Source organism: Gambusia affinis, linkage group LG06 (assembly GCF_019740435.1).
Source record: "Gambusia affinis linkage group LG06, SWU_Gaff_1.0, whole genome shotgun sequence".
Taxonomy (NCBI): Eukaryota; Metazoa; Chordata; class Actinopteri; order Cyprinodontiformes; family Poeciliidae; genus Gambusia; species Gambusia affinis.
The window spans coordinates 4,436,478-4,459,244 of NC_057873.1; the positions used below are offsets into that span (position 1 = coordinate 4,436,478).

At 39.2% G+C, this 22,767-nt stretch overlaps 1 protein-coding gene across 1 annotated transcript in view; it reads right to left on the reverse strand.

The window, feature by feature from the left end:
• Window positions 1-6: 6 nt before the first annotated feature.
• ryr1b (ryanodine receptor 1b (skeletal)) overlaps window positions 7-22,767 on the reverse strand; it is a 119,463-nt gene continuing 96,702 nt past the window's right edge. The window contains exons 82-106 of the mRNA XM_044120336.1: window positions 22,200-22,279; window positions 22,024-22,100; window positions 21,844-21,917; window positions 20,800-20,817; window positions 18,225-18,305; window positions 18,045-18,133; window positions 17,006-17,134; window positions 16,084-16,188; window positions 14,005-14,086; window positions 12,617-13,926; window positions 10,796-10,878; window positions 9,932-10,106; window positions 9,717-9,803; window positions 9,154-9,408; window positions 8,950-9,080; window positions 8,808-8,850; window positions 8,516-8,649; window positions 7,355-7,415; window positions 7,134-7,280; window positions 6,925-7,059; window positions 5,281-5,437; window positions 3,885-3,949; window positions 3,686-3,786; window positions 2,590-2,641; window positions 7-2,511 (exon numbers count right to left, since the gene is read on the reverse strand). Of these exons, the coding sequence (XP_043976271.1) occupies window positions 2,416-2,511; window positions 2,590-2,641; window positions 3,686-3,786; window positions 3,885-3,949; window positions 5,281-5,437; window positions 6,925-7,059; window positions 7,134-7,280; window positions 7,355-7,415; window positions 8,516-8,649; window positions 8,808-8,850; window positions 8,950-9,080; window positions 9,154-9,408; window positions 9,717-9,803; window positions 9,932-10,106; window positions 10,796-10,878; window positions 12,617-13,926; window positions 14,005-14,086; window positions 16,084-16,188; window positions 17,006-17,134; window positions 18,045-18,133; window positions 18,225-18,305; window positions 20,800-20,817; window positions 21,844-21,917; window positions 22,024-22,100; window positions 22,200-22,279 (3,767 nt within the window). The 3' untranslated portion in view covers window positions 7-2,415. The remainder of the gene's footprint in view (window positions 2,512-2,589; window positions 2,642-3,685; window positions 3,787-3,884; window positions 3,950-5,280; window positions 5,438-6,924; window positions 7,060-7,133; window positions 7,281-7,354; window positions 7,416-8,515; window positions 8,650-8,807; window positions 8,851-8,949; window positions 9,081-9,153; window positions 9,409-9,716; window positions 9,804-9,931; window positions 10,107-10,795; window positions 10,879-12,616; window positions 13,927-14,004; window positions 14,087-16,083; window positions 16,189-17,005; window positions 17,135-18,044; window positions 18,134-18,224; window positions 18,306-20,799; window positions 20,818-21,843; window positions 21,918-22,023; window positions 22,101-22,199; window positions 22,280-22,767) is intronic.

The window sequence follows — 22,767 nt, forward strand, 5'->3', positions numbered from 1 at the left end:
CTCCAGTTGTCCTTAAAATAATTTGTTTATTCCATATTGAAACGCAGAGTTTAGTCAGAGACTCTCAGTCAAGTGGAAAGTTTTGACCTCCATTCATCTTCCAACCTTCAGACCAACAGAAACGCTCCGTCTCCGACCGGTCATCTGTACGACACGGAGAATTTGTGAATGTGTCAGAAATCAACGCTTCACACACAACTTTGACTGAGGCAAATTATCCGTATGCTGAATTTCTAAAAATATCTATGGTAAAAAGCTAACGAGCCGAAACAAAAGCTAACATTCTCCAAACCGGAGGCCATTTTCAGTATCAGACTAAATCTCTTCACCATCTTCAGTTTGAGACGCGTTCACGTCTGAAAACTAAATTATTTTCATACATCAGAGCCTTGAAGAAAAATAAATAGAAGAATCCATGGTGTATGTAAAATATGTCTTTTCATCAAGTTCTTATTAGATACATTCAACACTTAATTCAGTGCACCAACGTTGTGCATAAAGTCTCTCTAAATGGCTTAATCTGCGTAAAACAGAACAAATGACCTCGGCGTTCCCCTTGGATGTGTGTTCGTCTCACTAACGGTTACGGCAGAGAGAGGGGAGTCCACATTGTAAGACTGCAGAGTGTCTAAACAGATAATTATCCCAAAAACCATGTTTTTGTCAAGTCGGTCCGAGTTCAAGCAGTTCATGATTGCTTGTGAGAATCTTTTGTTTCGAGACAGCGAAACTCAAATAGACGTAAAATCGGTCACTTCATCTCCAGTCATTGTCCTGTCAGAACGAGGAACGAAATAATTATCTACTGGGTCAGATTTAACATGCAAAATGCCCAAAGAGGAAGGGAAACCAGCAGGTTGATTCTGATCTGTGAAAAAATTTTTCCGGGTTTTTCACAATTTTTCACACTGCTGAAGCCACAAAGAGAGGTTTGGCTGCATCATGACAAAAACAGAACGGACAGACAGTGGTGGGCAGCGCTAACCCTAAAGCACTAATCGCAAACATTAGCTCCACTAGCTGTAAAGCATAAGATATTGAGCAGAAAGTAATGCTGAAGCGCTAACTTTAATTTAAATTATATCTGCGTTGAATTTAATTTTGACCCTAAATAATCTGTAGTTTCACAAAGCTCTTAGACGTATTTATGTTTACATTTTGTTTTCTACTTTATTTTGTTCCTGTTTTAACAGTTGATAACCAAAAACTTTGACATAGTTGTCAAACTTTATTCAACTGAAAGCTTACAAAAACGGTAAACGTAAATTAGCACATAAGAATTTAATTTAGGGGAAGGTGTTTGCTTTATGCTTTCAATGTTAGCTAATCGCTAAGCTAAAACTGAGCTCTGCTGTTAGCATATTAGAATTTAATCAGAAAAACATATTTGGTGGATGCTAAGTGAGGTAAATTTTTTCCAAGTTAGCTAAAGCAGCAAGCTAAAAAATAGCTCCACTATTAGCATATCACAATTTACTTGGAAAAATACATTTAGGGTAAGCTAATTGTGCTAAATGTTTTCAAAGACAACAAAAGCACTAAACAAAACATTAGCTCAACTATTAGCACATTAGAATTTACCTAAAAAAATTTTTTTTAGCAGAAGCTAAGTGTGCTTAACATTTTTAAAGTTAGCTCAAGGACTAAGCTAAAAATTAGCTTAGCTATTAACACATTAGAATTTACCCAGAAAAATTTATTTAGATGAAGCTAAATGCACCAGATGTTTACAAAGTCAGCAAAAGTAGACAAAAAATTAGCTCTGCCATTAGCACGTTAGCAGAAGTGTGCCCACCACTGCTAACGACTCAACAAAATACACAAAAGCAGCCAGAAACGCGGACCTCTCATGCTAGCAAATACTCTGAGGCACATAAATGACAACGACCCAAGAGGCTCACAGGGTTGATTTTCCATAAAAACGACTGAAAACCCTAAATCTCCCGGCACACGATCAGAACTGAAGACGCCCTTTTGGTTTAAGGTTTAAACCTTGTTACAAAAACAAGAGAAGAAGAACTCCAGTCGTCTCGAGTCGTGAGTTTGTGACTGTTTCAGATTTTCCCATGAGACCGGATGGAAAAGCTACCGAGACTGACAGCTAAAGCAGTGACGTCGCTATAGGCACTAGAACATTTACAGCGCTAGCGGCTATGTTAGCCGCCACACGTTCAGTCGATATACAAGGCAGTCCGTTTAATTTAGACAGGAAAGGCCATGTGTTCACAGCAAGAGCTTCGTTTCGCCTCCCGGGTCGTTTTCTCCAACCTGCTGCTGAAAAGTGCGGTCAAAAGGTGTGCATAACTTCAAACAGACGAGAAAAAAATGCAAGACAAATAAAACTAAGACACGGATGTGTTCCAGCTCTGGACTTTAGGACTTTTCCTCCCGTCTCCTGTTGGGGAGCCGAGCCGTTTATCCGAGCTGGTCCTCATACTGCTTCCTGAAGCAGTCTCCAGCGGGGAAGAAGTCCCAGCATCGCTCCTGGTACAATTTCCACACGTACGACTCCTGGGGAAACAATTTAAATAAAAATTAAACAGAATTATAAACTTTGGAAATAATAACAGCAGCAGGGAAACGACTGACCTGTCCTGTGTGTTCTGTTTCATCCTTGTTGATGAGATACATCAAGAAGAACCTGAACAAAGCAAAATATCCACTCTTCACTGAAAAAACACAAAATCTGATTTATTTATTTTTTTTCCAATTATAACATGGGAAAAAAGTTCTGTTATAAATTAAATAATCTACCAGTGGAACTAGAACTACTGATCAATATTAAGGATTTATTGACTTAAAACAATCTACACAAACCCAGAAAACTTGCTAAGCCTGGTTGTTGATTAATCCAGCGGCCCGCCATGTTTTTGTTAAAAAATGTTTAAAGTTGACAGGAAATTTGAAAATATCACTTGATAATTTTGTGTAACTGAAAGATTAATATCTGAACACCAACTATAAGGTCTTAAAAAATGTAAACATTTAAAATAACTTAAATGAATGATCAGTGGTTAGACTGGTGGGACACAGGTAAAGCCTGGTGGCCCGCCAGGCTTATAATACACTGAGAAATACCCTGCAGCTGTCTTGCAGAAAAGTTATTTTAAGTTAGTTTAGTCTTATTTAAAGTGGAATAGCATCTCCACTTCAAACTAGAACAATCTTTTGTGCCCAAAGACATTTTGCATGTGGAATTTGTTCCCAGAAATTTAAAAATCTTCCTATAAAATGTTTATTCTGAGATTTTAGCTTCTCTTTGGGACTTTCATGCTACAAGTCACTTTGGTACACTGCAAAAACAGAAACAATTCCCAAGTATTTTTGGTCTAGTTTCTAGTGCAATTTTGAAATAAGACAGAAATAACTTAGAAGTGACTTTTCAGCAAGATGTAGGAGCTTGTTTTAAGTCAGTAATTCTTCAATATTGGTAAAATATTTATTATTTTTTACTTGGTTTAACTGGCCACCTGTAAAATTTGCCTATTTTTTAAGTGAAATAATCTGCAGGTAGAACTAGTAAAATTTTTAAATCCATATTAAGGAATTATTTCCTAAAACAAGCTCCTATATCTTGCTGAATACTTGGTAGGATTTAGTGTTTTTGCAGTGTTCTGTAAAGATCTCCTGTTTACAGATTCCTCAGATTAAGCAGATTATGGATTAAACTCAGATTTTAGCTCACATGTAGTTGGCCAGGTTGTGCTCCTCCAAGGTGTGCGTCTCAAAGCCGTGCGGCGTCGTGTCAAAGTAGTCGCTTCCAATTCCACAGATGAAGCATTTGGTCTGAAAGGGAAACAGGAAGTTCAGACTAACGGGCCTGACGGTGGCAGACAGGGCTCAGGTCAAAGGTCAGGGGCTCAGGTCAAAGGTCAGGGGCTCACCTCCATGTCCTCCCTGACCTGCTCCTGCTGGTCTCTCAGCTCACCAAAGGCGTCGATGATCAAACCTGCAGCCAGAAACAGGAGGATGGATGGCAGGACGTGCATCCGACCAACATCCGACCAGCATCCGACCAACATCCGACCAGCATCCGACCAGCATCCGACCAGCATCCGACCAACATCCGACCAACATCCAACCAGCCATGAAATACATCCAACCAGCATCCAACCAACATCCAACCAGCCATGAAATACATCCAACCAGCATCCAACCAGCATCCGACCAGCATCCGACCAACATCCAACCAGCATCCGACCAGCATCCGACCAGCATCCGACCAGCATCCGACCAACATCCAACTAACATTCAACCAGCATCCGACCAGCATCTAACCAGCCATGAAATACATCCAACCAGCATCCAACCAGCATCCGACCAGCATCCAACCAGCCATGAAATACATCCAACCAGCATCCGACCAACATCCAACCAGCATCCAACCAACATTCAACCAGCATCCGACCAGCATCCAACCAGCATCCGACCAGCATCCAACCAGCATCCGACCAGCATCCGACCAGCATCCGACCAGCATCCGACCAACATCCGACCAGCATCCGACCAGCATCCGACCAGCCATGAAATACATCCAACCAGCATCCGACCAGCATCCAACCAGCATCCGACCAGCATCCAACCAGCCATGAAATACATCCAACCAGCATCCGACCAACATCCAACCAGCATCCAACCAACATTCAACCAGCATCCAACCAGCATCCAACCAGCATCCGACCAGCATCCAACCAACATCCGACCAGCATCCGACCAACATCCGACCAGCATCCGACCAGCATCCGACCAACATCCGACCAACATTCGACCAACATTCAACCAGCATCCAACCAACATCCAACCAGCCATGAAATACATCCAACCAGCATCCAACCAACACCCGACCAGCATCCAACCAACATTCAACCAGCATCCAACCAACATCCAACCAGCCATGAAATACATCCAACCAGTATCCAACCAGCATCCGACCAACATTCAACTAGCATCCGACCAGCCATGAAATACATCCAACCAGCATCCAACTATCCATGAAATACATCCAACCAGCATCCAACCAACATCCAACCAGCCATATTTTTATTTCTTTACCTAAAAACTGTTAAAATCGACTCATGAATCCTGATTCAACTGCAGTTAATTTGATGCTTTACTAGTTTTCTGTTTAATATTTTTTAATTTCACTGAAGCCTGAAACATGAAAATTCACCAACTGATGACGACCAAACATTTAATATCTTTAGTTTATAATGTCCAACATAAAGTCATTAACGTTAGCCTCTTGGCCATTAGCTTTTCGCGTTAGCCTCTCCCACTCACCCTGGATGATAGCCAGCAGGATGACGATGACAAAGAAGAAGAAAGTGATGTCAAAGACGACTCGGTAGAGCTCGTATTCATCCCCGGCCGGATCCTCGATTTCATCTCCGATGCCTCCACCGGCTCGCACGCCGACGTACATGTGGAACAGGTAACACTACAGACCAGGAAACGGGGGAAAATTTAGTTTATTAGGAGTGTCAACGTTAAATCTGAAAGTTTTAACGTGTTAGTATTACATAACCCAGATTAAACAAACCAACAGTTTCAACTTTCTTGTGTCGCGTTGTCAGTCTGCCTGAACACGTTAGCTCAAAGTTTCAGATGTACAAATTTCACCTCATTGCATCGTTTCATAGAAAATGAAGGGAGAGTTTTTAAAACAAAATGGCTTCCTTTAAAACTTTCTGAATATAAAAACCCAGAAGGCTGAGAATCTTCAGACGTTTCATTTGAGATAAAACGTTTTTCACAAACCGTGCATACAGCAGCGGTTTTTGATATGGGCAGTTTCCCAGGGCGGCATCAGAAAGAGGTGGGAACACCAAAGAACTAGAAACTAAAATATATCTCATCCGTTTGCTGTTCGATGAACCACTACTTGTATGCAGGTGTAGAGGATATTTCCTTTAGTTCCTGGAAGAATATAGAGGCCTGTCATGATAATATTCTTGTTTTAAATAATATATTGGTAATAATGGAATAATAATGCAAGAACACATTTTGAAAGATGAATAAACTTTAAATTCTAATGAACATTTAACGCTGGAACTGGAAGACATTTTAGATATCCAAAATAAACAAAACAACAAAAACAGTCTAAACAAAATTATCCTCCACAAAAAGAACCAAAGCATCAGACTGAAGACGGTCACCCAGTTTTTTGTAGAAAGAAAAAAACTATTTAATTTTTTATAATTCATGCAAATGATTGAGTTTGTTTTAATTTATTATGCAATTAATTGATTTATTGCTTTGGGCTAGGATATATTACATAGGAAATATGATAATTGGAGTGTGGCAGACTGCTCATATTTAAATCTTGATTTAAATATGAAAAATTTTATTAATCATAATTAATCAGATTAATTTTTTAAATAAATTGATGTACCAGTTTATTTATTATTTCTTTTTACAACAAAATGCTTCATTGCAAAATCACAAAAGTATTTTTGGTCTAATATCTTAGTGCTCACAAAATAAGACAAAATTAACTTTCAAATAACTTTTTAGCAACATATTGAGGCTTGTTTTACGTAAATAACTCCTTCATATAGATTTAAAAAGAATCAATTCTACTTTCAAACATTATGAGTGAAATAATCTGCCAGTAGAACCAGAGCTGGGTTGCTAGGTAACGGGCTGCACTTTGCTGGGGTTGCTAGGTAACGGGCTGCACTTTGCTGGGGTTGCTAGGTAACGGCACAGTTTTCCCATGTAACAAGTTAATTTAGCTGCCAATGGATTTAGTACTTTTTCCATTAATATCAAGGAATTAGGAATTTACTTAAAACAAGCTCCCATATCCTGCTGAAAAGTTACTTTTCAGTTAGTTTTGTTTTATTTCAACAGACACTAGACTAAACCGACTGGTAAGGTTCTGTGTTTTTTAAGTGTTGTTCTCCTCAGCTCATCTCCACTCACAGTCATCATGTCGTCGCACTTCATGTCCGGTTCGTCCTCGTCCTCGCTCTTGTTGTAGAACTTGCGGAAGAAGTTGAAGGCCACCACGGTGTAGAGGTACACCACCACAGCCAGCAGGCCGACCGTCATCACCAGCTGCAGCAAACACTCGGGTCAGACACGGTTTTCACCTCTAAACCCCCACAATGCGCCTGTAACGGGCGCCACACCTGTTTGCCGTTGTGGGTGACGGAGGACAGAATGGTCCGCAGCGTTTTGACGCCCATGGCGATGTCCAGGAGATGGCAAGCGTAGAAGAAGTTGTTGTAGTGTCCAAGCATGGACATCAGCATGTACCAGACCAGGTAAAGGAATGTCTGAGAGGCGAACGAAGGAGGATTAGCAACATCCAACGTGATATTCTGACGTCCAGGCGGCTGGTTTTACTCACATTGTCGGTGAAGACGACCCCGAACTTCCAGATCTGATATTTGATGTCAATAGATGTTATCCTGCAGAGAGAGGAGAGATGTTACCTCTTGGTCTGTTCTGATTTAAAGGGGAGCAGTTTAGGGTAGATATATGGCCTATACAAAACATATTCATTCAATTTTTTTCACAAAATCATTCTTCGATAACGAGATTTCAGTGCTTAGTTCAACCCATATTGAGCTGTTTTAGGGCATCTTGTCACTTTGAATCCAAATAAGCTGCTGCAGGCCACGCTCCCACTGATGATTATCAATTGGTAATTATTAATAATTAGTAAGTCCACTAACTTTCTGGAAGCGTCTCGCACCACTGCTGCACTCAACCATTCACTCCAGTAACAAAAATATTCAAGTCACACAACCACTGAGTCTTGAACCTTTCTATGTTACCAACATTGCTTGAGTTGATTCAAGAGTTTAGTTTCAGTACAGCATACAAACATGGTTTAAGTAAGAATATATACGGTGTTTTAGAGGATAACAGTAGAAAGAGTCATCTTGATGCAAATTTTCAGGTGATTTTACTAAATATATACAAGAGGTAGATGTAAGAAGTGCTCCGAGTGACAATGTGGATCTGCTGTTCTGTTGTAAACAGACGTACAGAGAAAGCTTCATACAAGAAGTGAAGACAGACAACAGCTAAATTTAACTTTAGCGTTAAAGAGTGCAGGTTTTAAACTGACACTAGGAGCTTGATGAAAGATACGTTGTTAGCCCTGTGCTTTTGTCGTCAGACATGTTGTATCTAGAGGCTGTTAAAAAATTGGTTTGTTTTGTTTACCCTTAAAAAAGATGATTAGAGCCGAAGTTTGGTTCAGATTAAAAAAATCTGTAGATCTGAATGGTAAGTCAGCAACAAAACATTTTTCTTTTCCGGAAGCTAACCAAATCTCCTCTCAGGTTGCTAGGCAACAAGGGGCATTCCGTTGGGGTTGCTAGGTAACGCTGCAGCATGACTAAACTATTGAGAGATTTTTGAAACATCTCATTTTCCAGGAACCAAAAAACACCATTAACTTTTATCCAAAAACGGCAGGGCGTTTGTTTAAACACGGGTTGTTTCCAGAAACAGAAGAAACCAAAATGGAAACCCAGAAGTCTAAATTAGCTGTGCGTACCAGCTGAACATGGAGGTGTCGGGTTCAGGTTTCTTCTCGTGTGTCATGGCGCTGACGTCCAGCGACGCCAGGTCCATGCCCAGCAGCTCGGCGATTCTCTCTCTGCCGTAGATGTCGCCGTATTTATCCAGAACCTGGACGTCGCGCGGAAACGTTTGGGTTAAAGTAAATCCAAAAATACTTCATTGATGCCAAAGAGAAATCAAATGTTGTTGTAACTCATTTCAATTAAAATTCTTCAGAGAGTCATTGTAGATAGTGATGGCTGTTTAAGCCGTAAACTTAAACTCACCTTTCTCTTCACAAACTTGTCCCAGTAGTTATTCGGGAAGGTTCTGTATTTAGGTAAAACAGTAAAAAACACTTTAATCAATCTTATTGTCCTTAATTGCAGCTAAATAAACTATATAGGGATATTTCTGGGCATTTCCTACGGCGTGTTCAGGACCAGCCTGTCCCACTGGCCCTTGATGTCATCGTCTTCTGGCTGCTCAGTGACATAAAGTCCATCAAACTCCAGCTTTCTGGCCAGCTCCTTCTCTCTTTTAAAGATCACCAGAGGAACCTGAAGGGACGCAGGAGACACGATGAGGCTAAAACCAAATGTTTCGGTGCAGAGAAGGAGGAACGGCCCAAACCTTGAGGCAGTTGTAGCCGATGATGCAGAGGAAGGAGATGATGGTGTGGACGATGGAGAGGAAAGACAGGGCCGGCTCCATGTAACCGGTGCTCTCTTCCAGGAAGTAGTACAACGGGCCCTCTTCGTCATCATCTTCCCCACCTTCCTCCAATCCAGACCCATCTTCCTCAGCGCCGGAGCCTTCGAACAGGCCGGAGCCCTCAAACAGACCAGAACCCTCGAACTCCTCCTCACCTGGAGGAGAGTCGGACACCTGCAAAGGAAGTGAGACCCCGGTTCTTTTGGGGGGAACATCCATACGGGACTGGAGGTCATGTGACCTTTACTATGCATCGAGTCAGATGGGAAAATGAAACAATCACACAAAGAATCTGAGAAAGAGTCTCAGTGTTTCCATTAACTATATAATTACATAATTTGACATTTCAAAAACAAACATATGGAAACGTACATTTAAAAAAAAAAAAAAAAGTCAATATGCAATGTCAAACCGAGCAACATGTATCAGAGGGGATATATGTTTATCATATTGGATAAATAAAACTATAAGAAGTTACTGACCTTGTAGAAGAGCAGGATGAAATTCAGAGCGAATGCGATGAACAGAGCCAAGAACCGCAGGTTGTAAAAGTTACGAGAGAGGTAGTTCTGGGATGAAACACAGACATCAGAGCATTTAATGGAATAAAATCAGACATTCCTGAATTATCGGCGTTAGATTTATGGCTTGTATCTCTGATTAGGTGCTGCTGTCGTAAAGACGGAGAGCGTCTCACCATGAATTTGATCCTCTGCACCTCCAGCTCGTTCCACAACTCAAAGCCGCCCTCGGCAGGTTTCTTGTCCTTCTTGGTTTTGGTTTTCACCGTTTTCTCCTGAACCTCCTCTGGTTCTTCTTCCTTCACCTCGGGTTCTGGCTCTGGTTTCTCCGACTTCTCTCCACTCTCAATGCTGGGAAAAAAAACAGACCGGCTTCACATCTGATAACAGAAACAACCAGAAACATAAACATTAAATGGGACCTATTGTGCATAAATCACATTTTTGTACTTCCATTTGGGTCTTAAATGCTTCTAAAAAAACAATCAGCTGTTTTTTGGCTATCAGTTAATGTTTTCTATTATCTGAAAAATGAGCAATGTCCCAATAGATAAGTCACATTCCACAGGAACTGCGCCGTTACCTAGCAACCCCAATGGAACTCCCCTCGTCACCTAGCAACCTGTTCAGAGTTCCAGCTTGTTTTACCACTGTATGTGCTGTACAATGGCTGCTAGAAAAGACAAATGTTTTTTTGTTGACTCAACATCCGGAAACCACTTGGTACATCATTGTTAGTTGTGCAGTAGGCTCTACTAATGCTTTTCAAAGATGTACGGTTGTATAATTGCGTATCTGTCTGCAGCCATTCTCACATGTGAGGGTAAACGTTGAGTTGGGGGCGTGGCTTAATAAGCAGTAGCTTATTAAGATTTAAAGTCATAGGCCATAACTGTACCTAACCTGTTCAAGGAAACATAATAGGTCACCTTTAAGAAAATCTGCAAATAAATCAAAGATGATCATGGCTTTTAGACTTTAGATTAAATATTAGACAGGCGGCTCTTTATCTTTCCACCTTCAGTAGGTTTTAAACTCACTCGGCCTTTTCCGTTTCCTGGGGAACCTCTTCTGCTTCTGCTTCGACTTTCTCCTCCCCTTCTTGTCCTCCCACTGCAGCCAGCTGTTTGAGTTAAAGTAACAGAAGATTTGTGCTCCAGCTTATGTTTTCATAGCAAAAACATTTTTACAAAATAAATCAATAGCAAATTCAAGTTTATTTTTAAAAATACGCACTAATGAACATTTATATATAACTAGAAAGTGTGCATTTCATATGAAAATGCAAGTGTGAATGCTCAATGCGTTTGACGAAAATGGCAAGAGCATTTTGCTTTTGCCATTTATTATGTCTCAGTTCATGACCAGAAACATGAACTGTGAAACACAACAGGATGTCGCTGTTTCACTCATTTCTATGGGGTGAAAAATTAATAAAAAGGTGAATATCACAGAAAGTATGAAGGCTATGAATACCAAGAGATATAGCCGGCATTAGGAGAGCAAGATGAATGGTATAAAAGTTGAATGGTGAAAATAGGACAAAGTATGCAGGAGAAGAAGAGTGGCAAAATTTACGGAGCAACCAGAATAGAAATAAAAATAATAAAGAATATTATTTATTAGCATTTATTATTATTATTTTATTATTTATTATTATATTATTTATTAACATTTACAGCATTCACACTAATAAATAATAAAGCGAAACAAAAACTGTTTCTCTTTAAATAGCCACATAGTTCCATATTTAGTCCCACTGGCAGGTTGATTGTATACCACAATATAAAATTACAACAATAAAAAACGGCCAAAAACACTCATTTGAAATACAGAAAAGCACATTAAAGTTCTTACATATCCTTACATATACTCTATATTGACATGTATGGCTTTTTCCAAGAGCCAGTTTTAAAATTTTTCACTTTTTTTAATGAGATGAGAAATTAAAAGTTATTTATGTTATAATGAATTGTATTCCACACTGCAAAAAGACAAAATGCTACAAAGTATTTTTGATCTAGTTTCTAGTGGAAACATCTTAGTTCACTTGAAATAAAACAAAACTAAATTATAAGAAACTTTTCCACAAGATATACAAGTTTGTTTTAAGTTAATAATTATTACATATTGATACAAAAGTTCTGGTTTCACTGGTAGAATGTCCCACTGCACCGTTACTTAGCAACCCCAGCCAAGCACAGCCTGTAACCTAGCAACCCAGTTCTAGTTCCACTGGCAGATTATTTCACTTGCAAGACACAGGAGTTTGTTTTAATAACAATCCCTTAATATTTATGAAAATGTAATTCCATTAGCAGATTATTTTATCTCTGGCATTTCTGGACAATTTTCCACGTTACCCGTGAAAACAATCTGCCATCGAAACTAGAAGTTTTTATCAATATTATGAAATACTATCGATAATTTCTTGCTGAAATGTTAGATGTAAATTTGTTTCATCTTACTTCTTATTTACTGTTCAAATAGCAATGAAATATTTTATAAGTCAAAACAAAATCTTGACACTAACTTTTTGTACCAATTTAGTCGTTCATGTTTTTGGAGTATCTCGGCAATGATGATTTTTGTATAAAAATACAAGAATCACTTCTTACCCAATGAATGTTTTCATAATCACAATACAATACTGTTTGAATTCTGCACCTCAAAATTCATCAAAGTACGAAAAAACTGAAACTACAACTATAAATAATGAAAAGTAAACTAAAACTAAGCAATATTTAACTAATAAAAACTAGCAAACACACTGTAAAAAGCTAATTAAAACTAACTGAAATAGACAATAAAGTCATAATGAAGTAAAACGGACCTATAACGATAAAACCAGAACAACTCACCAGTTTCCTCTTCAGCAGCGGCGTTCCCTCTGGAGTTGGAGGCTCCTCTGTTGTCGTTTCTCCAAAATCTCCGAGACCTCCCGGTTTGTCGAACCCAGGCAGACGCCCACCTTCACCTTCCTCGCCATCCTCTTCTTCTTCCTCTCCTCCAGCCGTGTCCAAGAGGTCCGTCCCCCCGTCGGCTTCCTGGACCTCTCTAGCTCCAGGTTCAGGTGGAAGGTCTCCATGCACCTCATCCTGGGTTGGATCCGGCATGCTGGCTAAGATCTCTGTGACTGTCATCTTCTTGGCTCCCTCCACCAGGCCGCCACCAAACAGAGCCTTCCAGATGAGCGTGAAGAAGCCCTTGCACACGTTGTAGACGAAGATGAGGATTCCCATCAGGACCGTGTAGACGAATGTCACCAGTCCGATCACCATCTCCTTCACCGTCATCCTTCGGAGTTTGCGGTACTTACGCCGCAGGTTACGGAAAGTGAACATGCTGAAGAAGTTCATGACGCTCTTGAGGAATTCGGCAAAGGCCGATGCTGTCTCCGGAACGGCGGCCTCGCCGTTGCCTTCCTCGCCCTCTCCAGGCTCCGCCTCCTCTCCGCCGCCCTCTTCCTCCTCCTCGTCGTCTTTCTCTTCCTCGCCACCCTCCTCGGGCTCAGAGATGGACGCTGCGATGTTCATCTCAAAGATGGTGTCCTCGCAGAAATTGACGAACATCTCCATCTTCTCGCTCTCTCCGCCCTCGTTGACGACGTCGAAGATGAACTGCCTCTTCGACTCCCTGACCTGCGGCATTTCCCACTGGTTCCTGTTGGCCTCGCTGATCTCAAAGTAAATGCGCTCAATCCTCCGACTGGCCCCCATGATCTCGATGCGGCCGAGGAAAGGCCGGAAGTAGTTGAGCACGCTCTCCGCCTGCTCCAGGAAGTTCTGGAGGCGTGTGTCATGGGGCACGTGCTCAGACAGGTTGGTCAGCAGGACAGCAATATTAAACCCGATGTCTTTTGCCGGTTCCTGGAAGCGATCTGCGAATTCCTCAAAGTTGATCATTTCGTTCTCGTCGGCCTCAGAGCAGGAGAGCAGGAACTGGATTTCTGATGGGGAGTACTGCTTCTGACTGTCCATGGCCTTGGAGAAATCCTTCTTGGAGATGAGTCCGCGCGGATCCGTCACATAATCCCGGAAGGCGTCGGACGCCACGATGTCTTTGAGCTTGAGGAACATGTCGAAGAACTTGAGGATCATCTCCACGTTGCTGGAGGACTCCACCAACATGTCAACCATTTGCCTGGCAATGGTGCCGTTCACAATGTTACCTAAAAGCAGCAAAGTGTGGGAAAATATTAGGACATTTCAGCCAAAACAGAAAGAAAATCTGCAGCTAGAGAGCCAACCTTCAAGTAGAGACAGCAGCATGACTACCATGTCCTTCTGCAGGTCCAACAGCTCCTTCAACAAGCCGATTTGACTCGAATCCTGCAAGATAAACACACCACAAATTTTACACTCAACTACGTTTTACGGCTTAACTGAAAGATACGGGTACTTCCAATGGTGGGCACTGCTAGCTAAAACGTTAGCTATGCTAACCCTAAAGCACTAATCATAAACATTAGCTACACCAACACGGTATGTAGTGGAAGCTACTTCTAACTACTAGCAACCAAATACGTTTCTATTCTCACTCGAGTAATTTTTGGGAGGCTACTTTTCACCTTTGCTTAAAAATATGTTGAAGTAGCGACACAATTAGTTGAGTACAATTTTATTTTTACACACACTCCCATTCTTTCACAAATGTTTGTAGGAACCAAAGTGATCATGTTTCACGTGTGGGCAAGGAAGTGATTGAAACAAATTCATTAGGTGTTTTAGTTCAGTCACAAGCACTTTTATAAGCCAGAAAAATTAATTTTATTTTTATTCAACAGCTTTGAAATCATTGAAATTGGCTTATTTGTGTTTGTAATGTTATGATTTACAATTTTTCTGGTATTAAAGAGTGATAAAAGATGGCACCGCTAATTAAAAAGTTCCACTAACGCTAATGTGCTATGGTAACGCAGTCTTTAGCAGAAGCTAATGCTAAAGTGCTAACTTCAAATCAAATCATGTCTGCCATGGAAAGGCAGCAGCCAATGTAATTGTGTGTTATAATGAGTTACATGGTCTATAATGCCCTGAGGTTCTGTATTTGTGTTTATATCTAGTTTTATTTTATTCATGTATGTTTGCGCTAAATGTTTTCAAAATTAGCAAAAAAATTAAAATGAAAAAAATTAGCTCTGCTACCAGCATTTTAGCTGAAGTTTTCCTGCCACCGTATGGATATCTAGGGGAAGCTAAGTGCGCTAAACGTTTTTAAAGTTAGCAAAAAATTAGCTGCACTTTTAGCGTGTTAGCATATTAACTGAAGTTCATATAAACCACACTGAAGTTTTTGGTTGTAGCTCCCATTTAAGTATCTATTTATTTGAATCAAAATACTTACAAAAGCTCTAAGATAAATGATATAAACACAAATAATCTGTTTATATAACTGTTAAACATTTTAAAAGTTAGCAAAGCTCCTCTATTAGCAGATCAGCGAAGGTGTGCCCACCACTGGGTGTTTCTTTTGAGAAAAAGAGAATTTATACAAATATTAAAAATATATAAATCACTACCTCAGAGTGTGTTCTACTCCAGAAATGATCCTGGGTTTGCATTTATAGACAAAGAATATCCATGTTTAGCATCACAAATATTACAATTATATTAAATGGTGGGAAGAAGGATAAAAAAAATAAAATATTGCAAAGCTGTTTGTGGAAAAAAAGGGCTGCAGGATGGAAGAAATAAGCAGCTGATCAGTGCATTACCAGAAAACGAGAGGAATAAATCAGTGATGCTGAACTGAAAACGATGGTAAAGCAGCGTTATCCTCGAACAAATGTGACAGAACTGGGAATGAAATGTTTGCTGGAATAACACAAAATCTTACGACGTTTCGTTGTCCAGGATCAGGGTGCATCTAACAGGATTACACACGTTATATTAGATTTAAACCATTTTACATCTTGATAAAGAACACAGTTCACAAACTATTTAAGATTTGCCGATAAAAGCAGCAAAACAGAAATAAAAATTAACATTTCTGAATGTTATCACTGTCAAAATAACACATTTTCCTGAACGATAAATTATGTCAGTAATTACTGCGATGAACAACAATAATGTTGTTTTCAAGTGACACATTGATAATGTTATAATAATGAAAATTCGCCCTCTCAAGATATTTTAGATATCAACTAAAAACAAAAATAAAAACACTTGAAACCAAAACCATGAATAAAACAGACTATGATGCCTTAAATATTATTAATCATCAGACTGGAAATTATTGAGCTAATTTTAATTAATGATGCAAGTTATAGATCAATTGATTATTGTGAGAGTCATTAAATAACTTCCTGTATTTGGTTTTTCCTCACCTGTGCCAGTTTCATCATCATATGAGCAAAAACATGGAGGAAACCCACAACAGCGTCCCACAACCTGCTGTGGGCCAGAGACTGCTGGTTACCAGTGCAGGGGCCCTGAAACACACAAAACACCAAACTGCATGTTTTAAAATGAAATCTTTTCATCTTTCTGACCCAAATTATTCTACAGACACGTTGCAGCGCGACGTCTTTCGACGTCTCCCTGCTGAAGGGCAAAAAGCTGCTCGCTGACGATGATTAGCATTGGATTTAGCTGTTAAGTTGTCAACAAAACGCGCTGAATCTTAAATGTGTTTAGCGTGTCGTGCTGTTGCTGTTAACACCACGACAACTCAATAACCACGTCAGGAAAACGTTTTCATAAAACCAAAAATAGCGAGGGAGAAGGAAGTGGGTTGGCTATGCTAGCTTGACTATGACCGTTTAACATGTAGATGCACTGCAGAATTATGTGTTTTGGTTAAATAAAAAAAATTAAAAAAAACCCAAAAAAGGTACAGCAAGTGTTTAAATTAGCTAATTAACCATTGCTGTGTTAGCCTAGCTAGTAGCAGCAGTAGCTAATCTCCCACAGCGATCAGTTATTAACTGCAAAATAAACATAAAGGCTAGAAACATAAAACTAACAGACTGAATGATATGAATGTGTTTGAGTTGTTCAACGGTTTTTCTGTCATTTTTCTCTTTGCTGTGGCGCAGTGCGCTGGATTAATACTACGTACATCTCCAGGTTTCATTTTGTTAATGAAATTCTTGATGGAAAGTAAAAGAATCGAGTTTCTGCTCTCCAGCTTCGAGCAAAATGTAAACAGTAACACACAACGCGTCTTCAACAATCAGAGTCAACTTAATCCTCGTTTGGGTTTGTCTGCAGGAATAAAACTTAGCTTGATTGCTAGCAGTGCCTCACCTGGATGTACTCAGTCAAGCTGTTGAAGACTTGTTTAGCCACAGTCATGGCTTTGGAGAAATTCCTCTTTCCGGGCTTGTCGATGATATCTTTCCCTGAATAGTACCAATAAAAATCGCTGATGGACTCCTGTACATGGAGATGATATAAAGTTATTATATTATTGTTATTTCTGCCTTGCAATGCAAAAACACAAAATCTAACACAAAAATCTACAGTAAATAAAAAAGTTAAAACTTGATCCTGAACCCAGTGGCGCGCCGAGGCGGTCCACTGGCGGTCCACTGGCGGTCCACCGTGTTTTTGTATTAAAAGATGTTAATAGACAGGAACTGTAAAAATCTTACTGGGAAATTATGTTACAGGAAAACATTGCCAGTGAAACAACATTTAAGCCCACAGCTAGTCTTAAAAATCAGAAAACACAATTAAAACGAATATCAATTATTTTCACTTTAGTTTAATCCAAATGAAGTCAGCGGCTCCGTCGGGCCCCCCAGGCCTTCAGGGGCCCATAAATGATAACATTTTATCACAGACCTCAGTTACAGATAAATAAATGTAACGTTTATTTATTGAGATGATCAATGCTGCTAAATGTGATTTAAAGGTTTCAGCAAACATCAATTTTTGAATCCGGCTTAAAAAAAAAAAAAAAAAAAGAAGCAATTTTTTATTTATCATTATTTTTCTAAAAACATAAATAAGAAACGCTCAGCCTGGCGGTGCGGCTCGGAAAGCCTGGCGGGCCGCCAGGCCTAAAATATACTGGGGGAAACTCTGATCCTGGTGCTGATATTTAAAACAGTTTGATTTATTTTTACAGGTTTAATAGTAATAAAACCATTCTGAAAATATAAAATAAGTAACTGCAGTTTATACATGCTTAATTATATTAAACGTATATAAAAAGTGCTATTTACTACCTTTCAGTTGGGTCACTGATACACTGCAAAAACACAAAATCTTACTAGTATTTTTGTCTAGTTTCTGATATAAATATCTTAACACAACGGACTTAAAATCTGCTGATTGTGACCTGCAGTCGAAGCAGGTAGTCCACAGTGCAGATGATGACGTTGATGGTTGTCGTGCTACCTGTCTGAGTTCTCAGGTAGTTCTGAAAATCTAAGCACAACAGAACCAGAAATGGGATTTTGGTAAAGAATTAACCAGTGATTTTATTAAATATAACTAACAGGATGTCAGTTGTATTTACCGTTATTGTGGCCTTCACACAGGAGCTGCAGGAAGCGGAAGAGGTCGCACGTAAACTCATCATCTGCCATCACTTTCTCATCTGAGGCAGAGTAAAAATACATAAATAAATACATAATATGTAAAATATTATAGGAGAAAAGTTCTATTGGAAAAAGGAGTGACTACAAATATAAAAAAGTTTTTAAAGTGGGTTATTTTCCTCTCTGATTGAATATGAAGTAGTGAAAATATATTTATTTTTTACACACTTTTACCAAGGATGCTAGTAAATATCACATCATAACATTTTGTTCTGATTAGTAAATTTTCACCAAGAACTCTGTACCAGTTAGTTAGTCAGACTTTTGTTTTTTTCCTTTTTCATAAACTCATTTAACAGCAGAAACGATGCAACAAAATTCAGACATGGACCAGAACAAACATCACTTACAAAACACTCAACGAGAACATAAAAAAACAGGTAAATAGGGACACCAAGCCATTGAAGACCGGACGGGAAGGCAGCATTATCGGAGGTTTAGACGGGTCCAAACAGAACAGCACACCGTCATGCAGGACAGATCTACTGCACTCTGTACAACCCAAATACAAACTCTAGATAGAAATACATAAAAAGCATCTTTTTGACCTAAAAGCTGTCAGATTTAGCTGACGGCACGCCTTTACAGGAATGCACAAACATCGCTAATTTACCTGCGACAACAGAAAACAAAACGAAAGAACAAAAGCAAAAGGTGGGAGGATGGTTTTAATACTTAATACAGCAGCACATTTTTTTACTGTTAGTTGACAAAACTTTTTGTAAATCTTCTCCTTTTTGCTCATTCCGCTGACATTTTTGTAGATATTTTCTCACTCGTACGAGTTCCTGTTATCATTCACACAGTTGTTCAGATCAATAAAAGATAAAGACAAAAAAAAACAACAACGAAAAACTTATTGTTGGACAAAAGTTGGAATAGTAAAGCTTTCCAACATGTGGGAAGAATAAAAATCTGCACCGCAAAAACACAAAATCTTACCAAGTATTTTTTAGTTTGTAGTGGAAATATCTTAGTACAGTTGAAATAAAACAAAACTATCTTACAAGTAACTTTTCAGCAAGATATTAAACTTTGTTTTAAATCAGTAATCCCTTAATATTGATGGTAGTTACTAGTTCCACTGGTAAATTATTTAATTATAACAAGACATTTTCCCGTGTTATAAGTTAAATTATTGACCACACCTTGCTAAACAAGTTACTTGTCAGTTTTGTCTTGTTTCAAGTGTAATAAGATATTTTCACTAGAAACTCGACAAAAACTTGAGAAGATTTTGTGTTTTTGCTTCAATTGAATTAACTATTTTGCAAAGAGTTACAAACAAAAATCAGAAAAAATTATTGTCACTTGGCCCAAATGTTAATCCGAGTTTCCTTAAAGAACATTAGAGGTGGTGATATTAGTTTTTTGATGCAAAATAAAGCTACAAATAGTAATCTAAGTGTTTTTATCAGCTGTTTATCAATCAAACATATTGATGAAATAACATCTGAAGGACTGGAGATCCTGGTTGACCAACTTTTCATGCACTTAACTTCCTTCAGATTGTTTTACCCTGAAAAGGGAAAAACTGATAATTTTTTCCATTTCATCCAAAACGATTTAAATAATTTCACCTGTTTGAAGTGACATTTCTATTCATTTATTTTGTGCATTTCTAATAACCTCCCCCCGTCCCCAAGAGTTGAATGTAGGAAATATTAGAGAGAAAATTTCCTGATTTGACACAGCTGTTAGGATCTACCTGATGGCGACATTTGGTTTAATTCCCACTGCTACTGCACTGCAAAAACACAAAATCTTACCAAGTATTTTTGTCCAGTTTTCAAGCAGAAATTACACTTGAAATAAGACAAAACTAACTTAGAAGTAACTTTGTTTTGAATATTGATTCAGTTCTACATCCAATGGTATATTATTGCAGCTATAACAAGACGTTTTTCACATTTTATAGGTGAAATAATCTGCAAGTGGGACTAGAACTGGGTTGCTAGGTTACGGCCTGGGCATGGCTGGGGTTGCTAGGTAACGGTGGAATATTCTACCAGCAGAACTAGAACTTTTTCTTCAACATTAAGGAATTAATGACTTAAAACAAACTCCTATATCTTGCAGAAAAGCTGCTTATAAGTTGGTTTTGTCTTATTTTTAGTGTACTATGATTTTATTTTATTTTTTTTTACCAGAAACTAGACTGAAAATACTTGGTAACGTTTTGTGTTTTTACAGTGTGCAATTCATTTCAGTTTTAAAAACAGGAGAGGAAGAGGAACTTCCTCCTGTGACTGAGATTACTGGAGTTACAGCAGATCTGAGATAAAACACTCGAGGATGAGGATTAAACTTTGCAACGGCAAACGGCAAAGATTAATTTAATTGATTCCTTGAGTGTGAAATGAAATGCATATTAATTTCACAGCAATTGAAAGACTAGTCATGTGATTAGGAGCCAAAAAGAGAGAGAGAGAAGACAGGGAGGACAGGAAGGAGGGAGAGAAAGAAAATTTACGTCAGCGAAGTTTCATTTACCGCGTTCTAGCTTCTTATCTGAGCGCAGAGAATTGGCGTGAAGGAAGGACATGAGAGGTAAGAGGTTCGTAAAATGAACAAAATGGAAAAATGGAGGGAGAGAAAAACAAACAGAGACGCAGTGAGTCCAGAAATCTCAGGACTGGCAGTAAAAAAATTCATTTAGAAACATTAAAGTCAGCGGTGCACTGCAAAAACAAAATCTTACCAAGTGTTTTTGGCTTAATTTCCAGTGGAAATATCTTTGCTACTAACAAAAAACTTTTCGGCAAGATTTTATTTACTTATTTGTTTTAAGTAAATAATTTGTCAATATTGACAAAAAGTGCAGATTATTTCATATACAGGAAAAATGTCTTGTTATATGTGAAATAATCTGAAACTTTTGATCAATTTTGAGGAATTATTGACTGAAAACAAAAACTATACTGTGCTGAAAAGTTACCTGTAAGTCAGTTTTGTCCGAGTTCAAATATAATACGGCACTTCCAGCAGAAACTAGACCAAAAATACTTGGTTGGATTTTGTGTTTTTGCAGTGCAGCTCTTTTGGAAGCAGCCGTCCACAAACAGACTCACATGTTGCACACAGATTACACAGCCGGGTCCAAAAATGTCCCAGCAGCATCACAATGCAATGAAAACCAGATGCAAAACAAAAACAACAAATCTTTACAAGGATTGTTTTTATCTAGTTTCTAGTGTAAATATTTTAGTACACTGAAAATAAGAGAAAACTAACTGACAAGTAACTTTTCAGCAAGATGAATGAGTTTCTTTTAAGTCAATAATTCCTTAATATTGATGGAAAGGTTCTGGTTCCACTGGCAGTTTAGTTCATTTATGGGAAAATGTCGGCCGTTTTCATAAATATTAAGGAATTATTGAATTCCACATCTTGCTGAAAAGTTGCTCTTAAATTAGTTTTGTCTTTTTACAAGTGCACTGAGATATTTGAACTGGAAACGAGGTAAAGTGACCTGGTCAGATTTGGTGTTTTTACAGTGTGAATCAGGTTTGGTGGTAAAATGGAGAGGATACTCACTGGATCCCTCCTCTGAAACCATCCCAAGTCCCTCCGCCTTGTTCTGCCTCTCAAAAGCATTCAAGTCCAAAACGCTGTCAAGAACAAATAAATTAGCTAAACGACAAGAAAACAGAACTATTCTAGTAATCAATGAATCTATTGATTATTCCGACAACTAAATGGAGAATGCAGACAGACCTGCAGGTCTGCATCAGAGCCTGAACGCTCAGGAAGAATCCCACGTCCTTTTTGTCCTTCAGGTAGTCCAGCATTTTCTGCACAGCCACACAGAGAGACGTTTATGTAAGAAACAGATAAATATCTACACAGGGGTCGTTGTTTGAGCTTTAGGAAACATTTCCAGGTGGATTTACCTGCTGAACGTCACTGTTGCCTCCGTTGAGGATGGAGATTCCCAGTTTGAGTGTGGAAGAAACCATGGCTCCTGGTTCGCCTGGAATAATCCCAGCAGACAGGCCAGTTTAATCCAGTTTAATCTGGTAAAAAATCTCTATCCGTCTTCCTTTATTTTTCTTCCCACCAGTGGATCTTTTTGTGGGCTCTAGTGTCCCTTATATCAGTGGTCTCCAACCTTTTTAGTACAGCGTGCGTGCGTTGTGAAGGTCGAACGGGGGGGGGGTTGGGTACGCGCGTTGTGAGCTAGCATCCGGCATCCGGTTGCGCGGCCCGGTACAATTGGTCCGCGGCCCGGTGGTTGGGGACCACTGCCTTATATGACAGTAGGCTGACAGGAAAGGGGGAAGAGACGCGGCAAACGTCGCCGGGTCCGGGAATCGAACCCCTGGACTCAAGGCCTCCAAACGTGGGTCGTGTTAACCCCTATGCCACCACAGCACGCCCCATTCTTCTTCCTTTTTAGAGTCTCTTGGTTGACTAGCAACAAGTACTGATGCTAAATACAAGTAACACTTCTGCTAATGA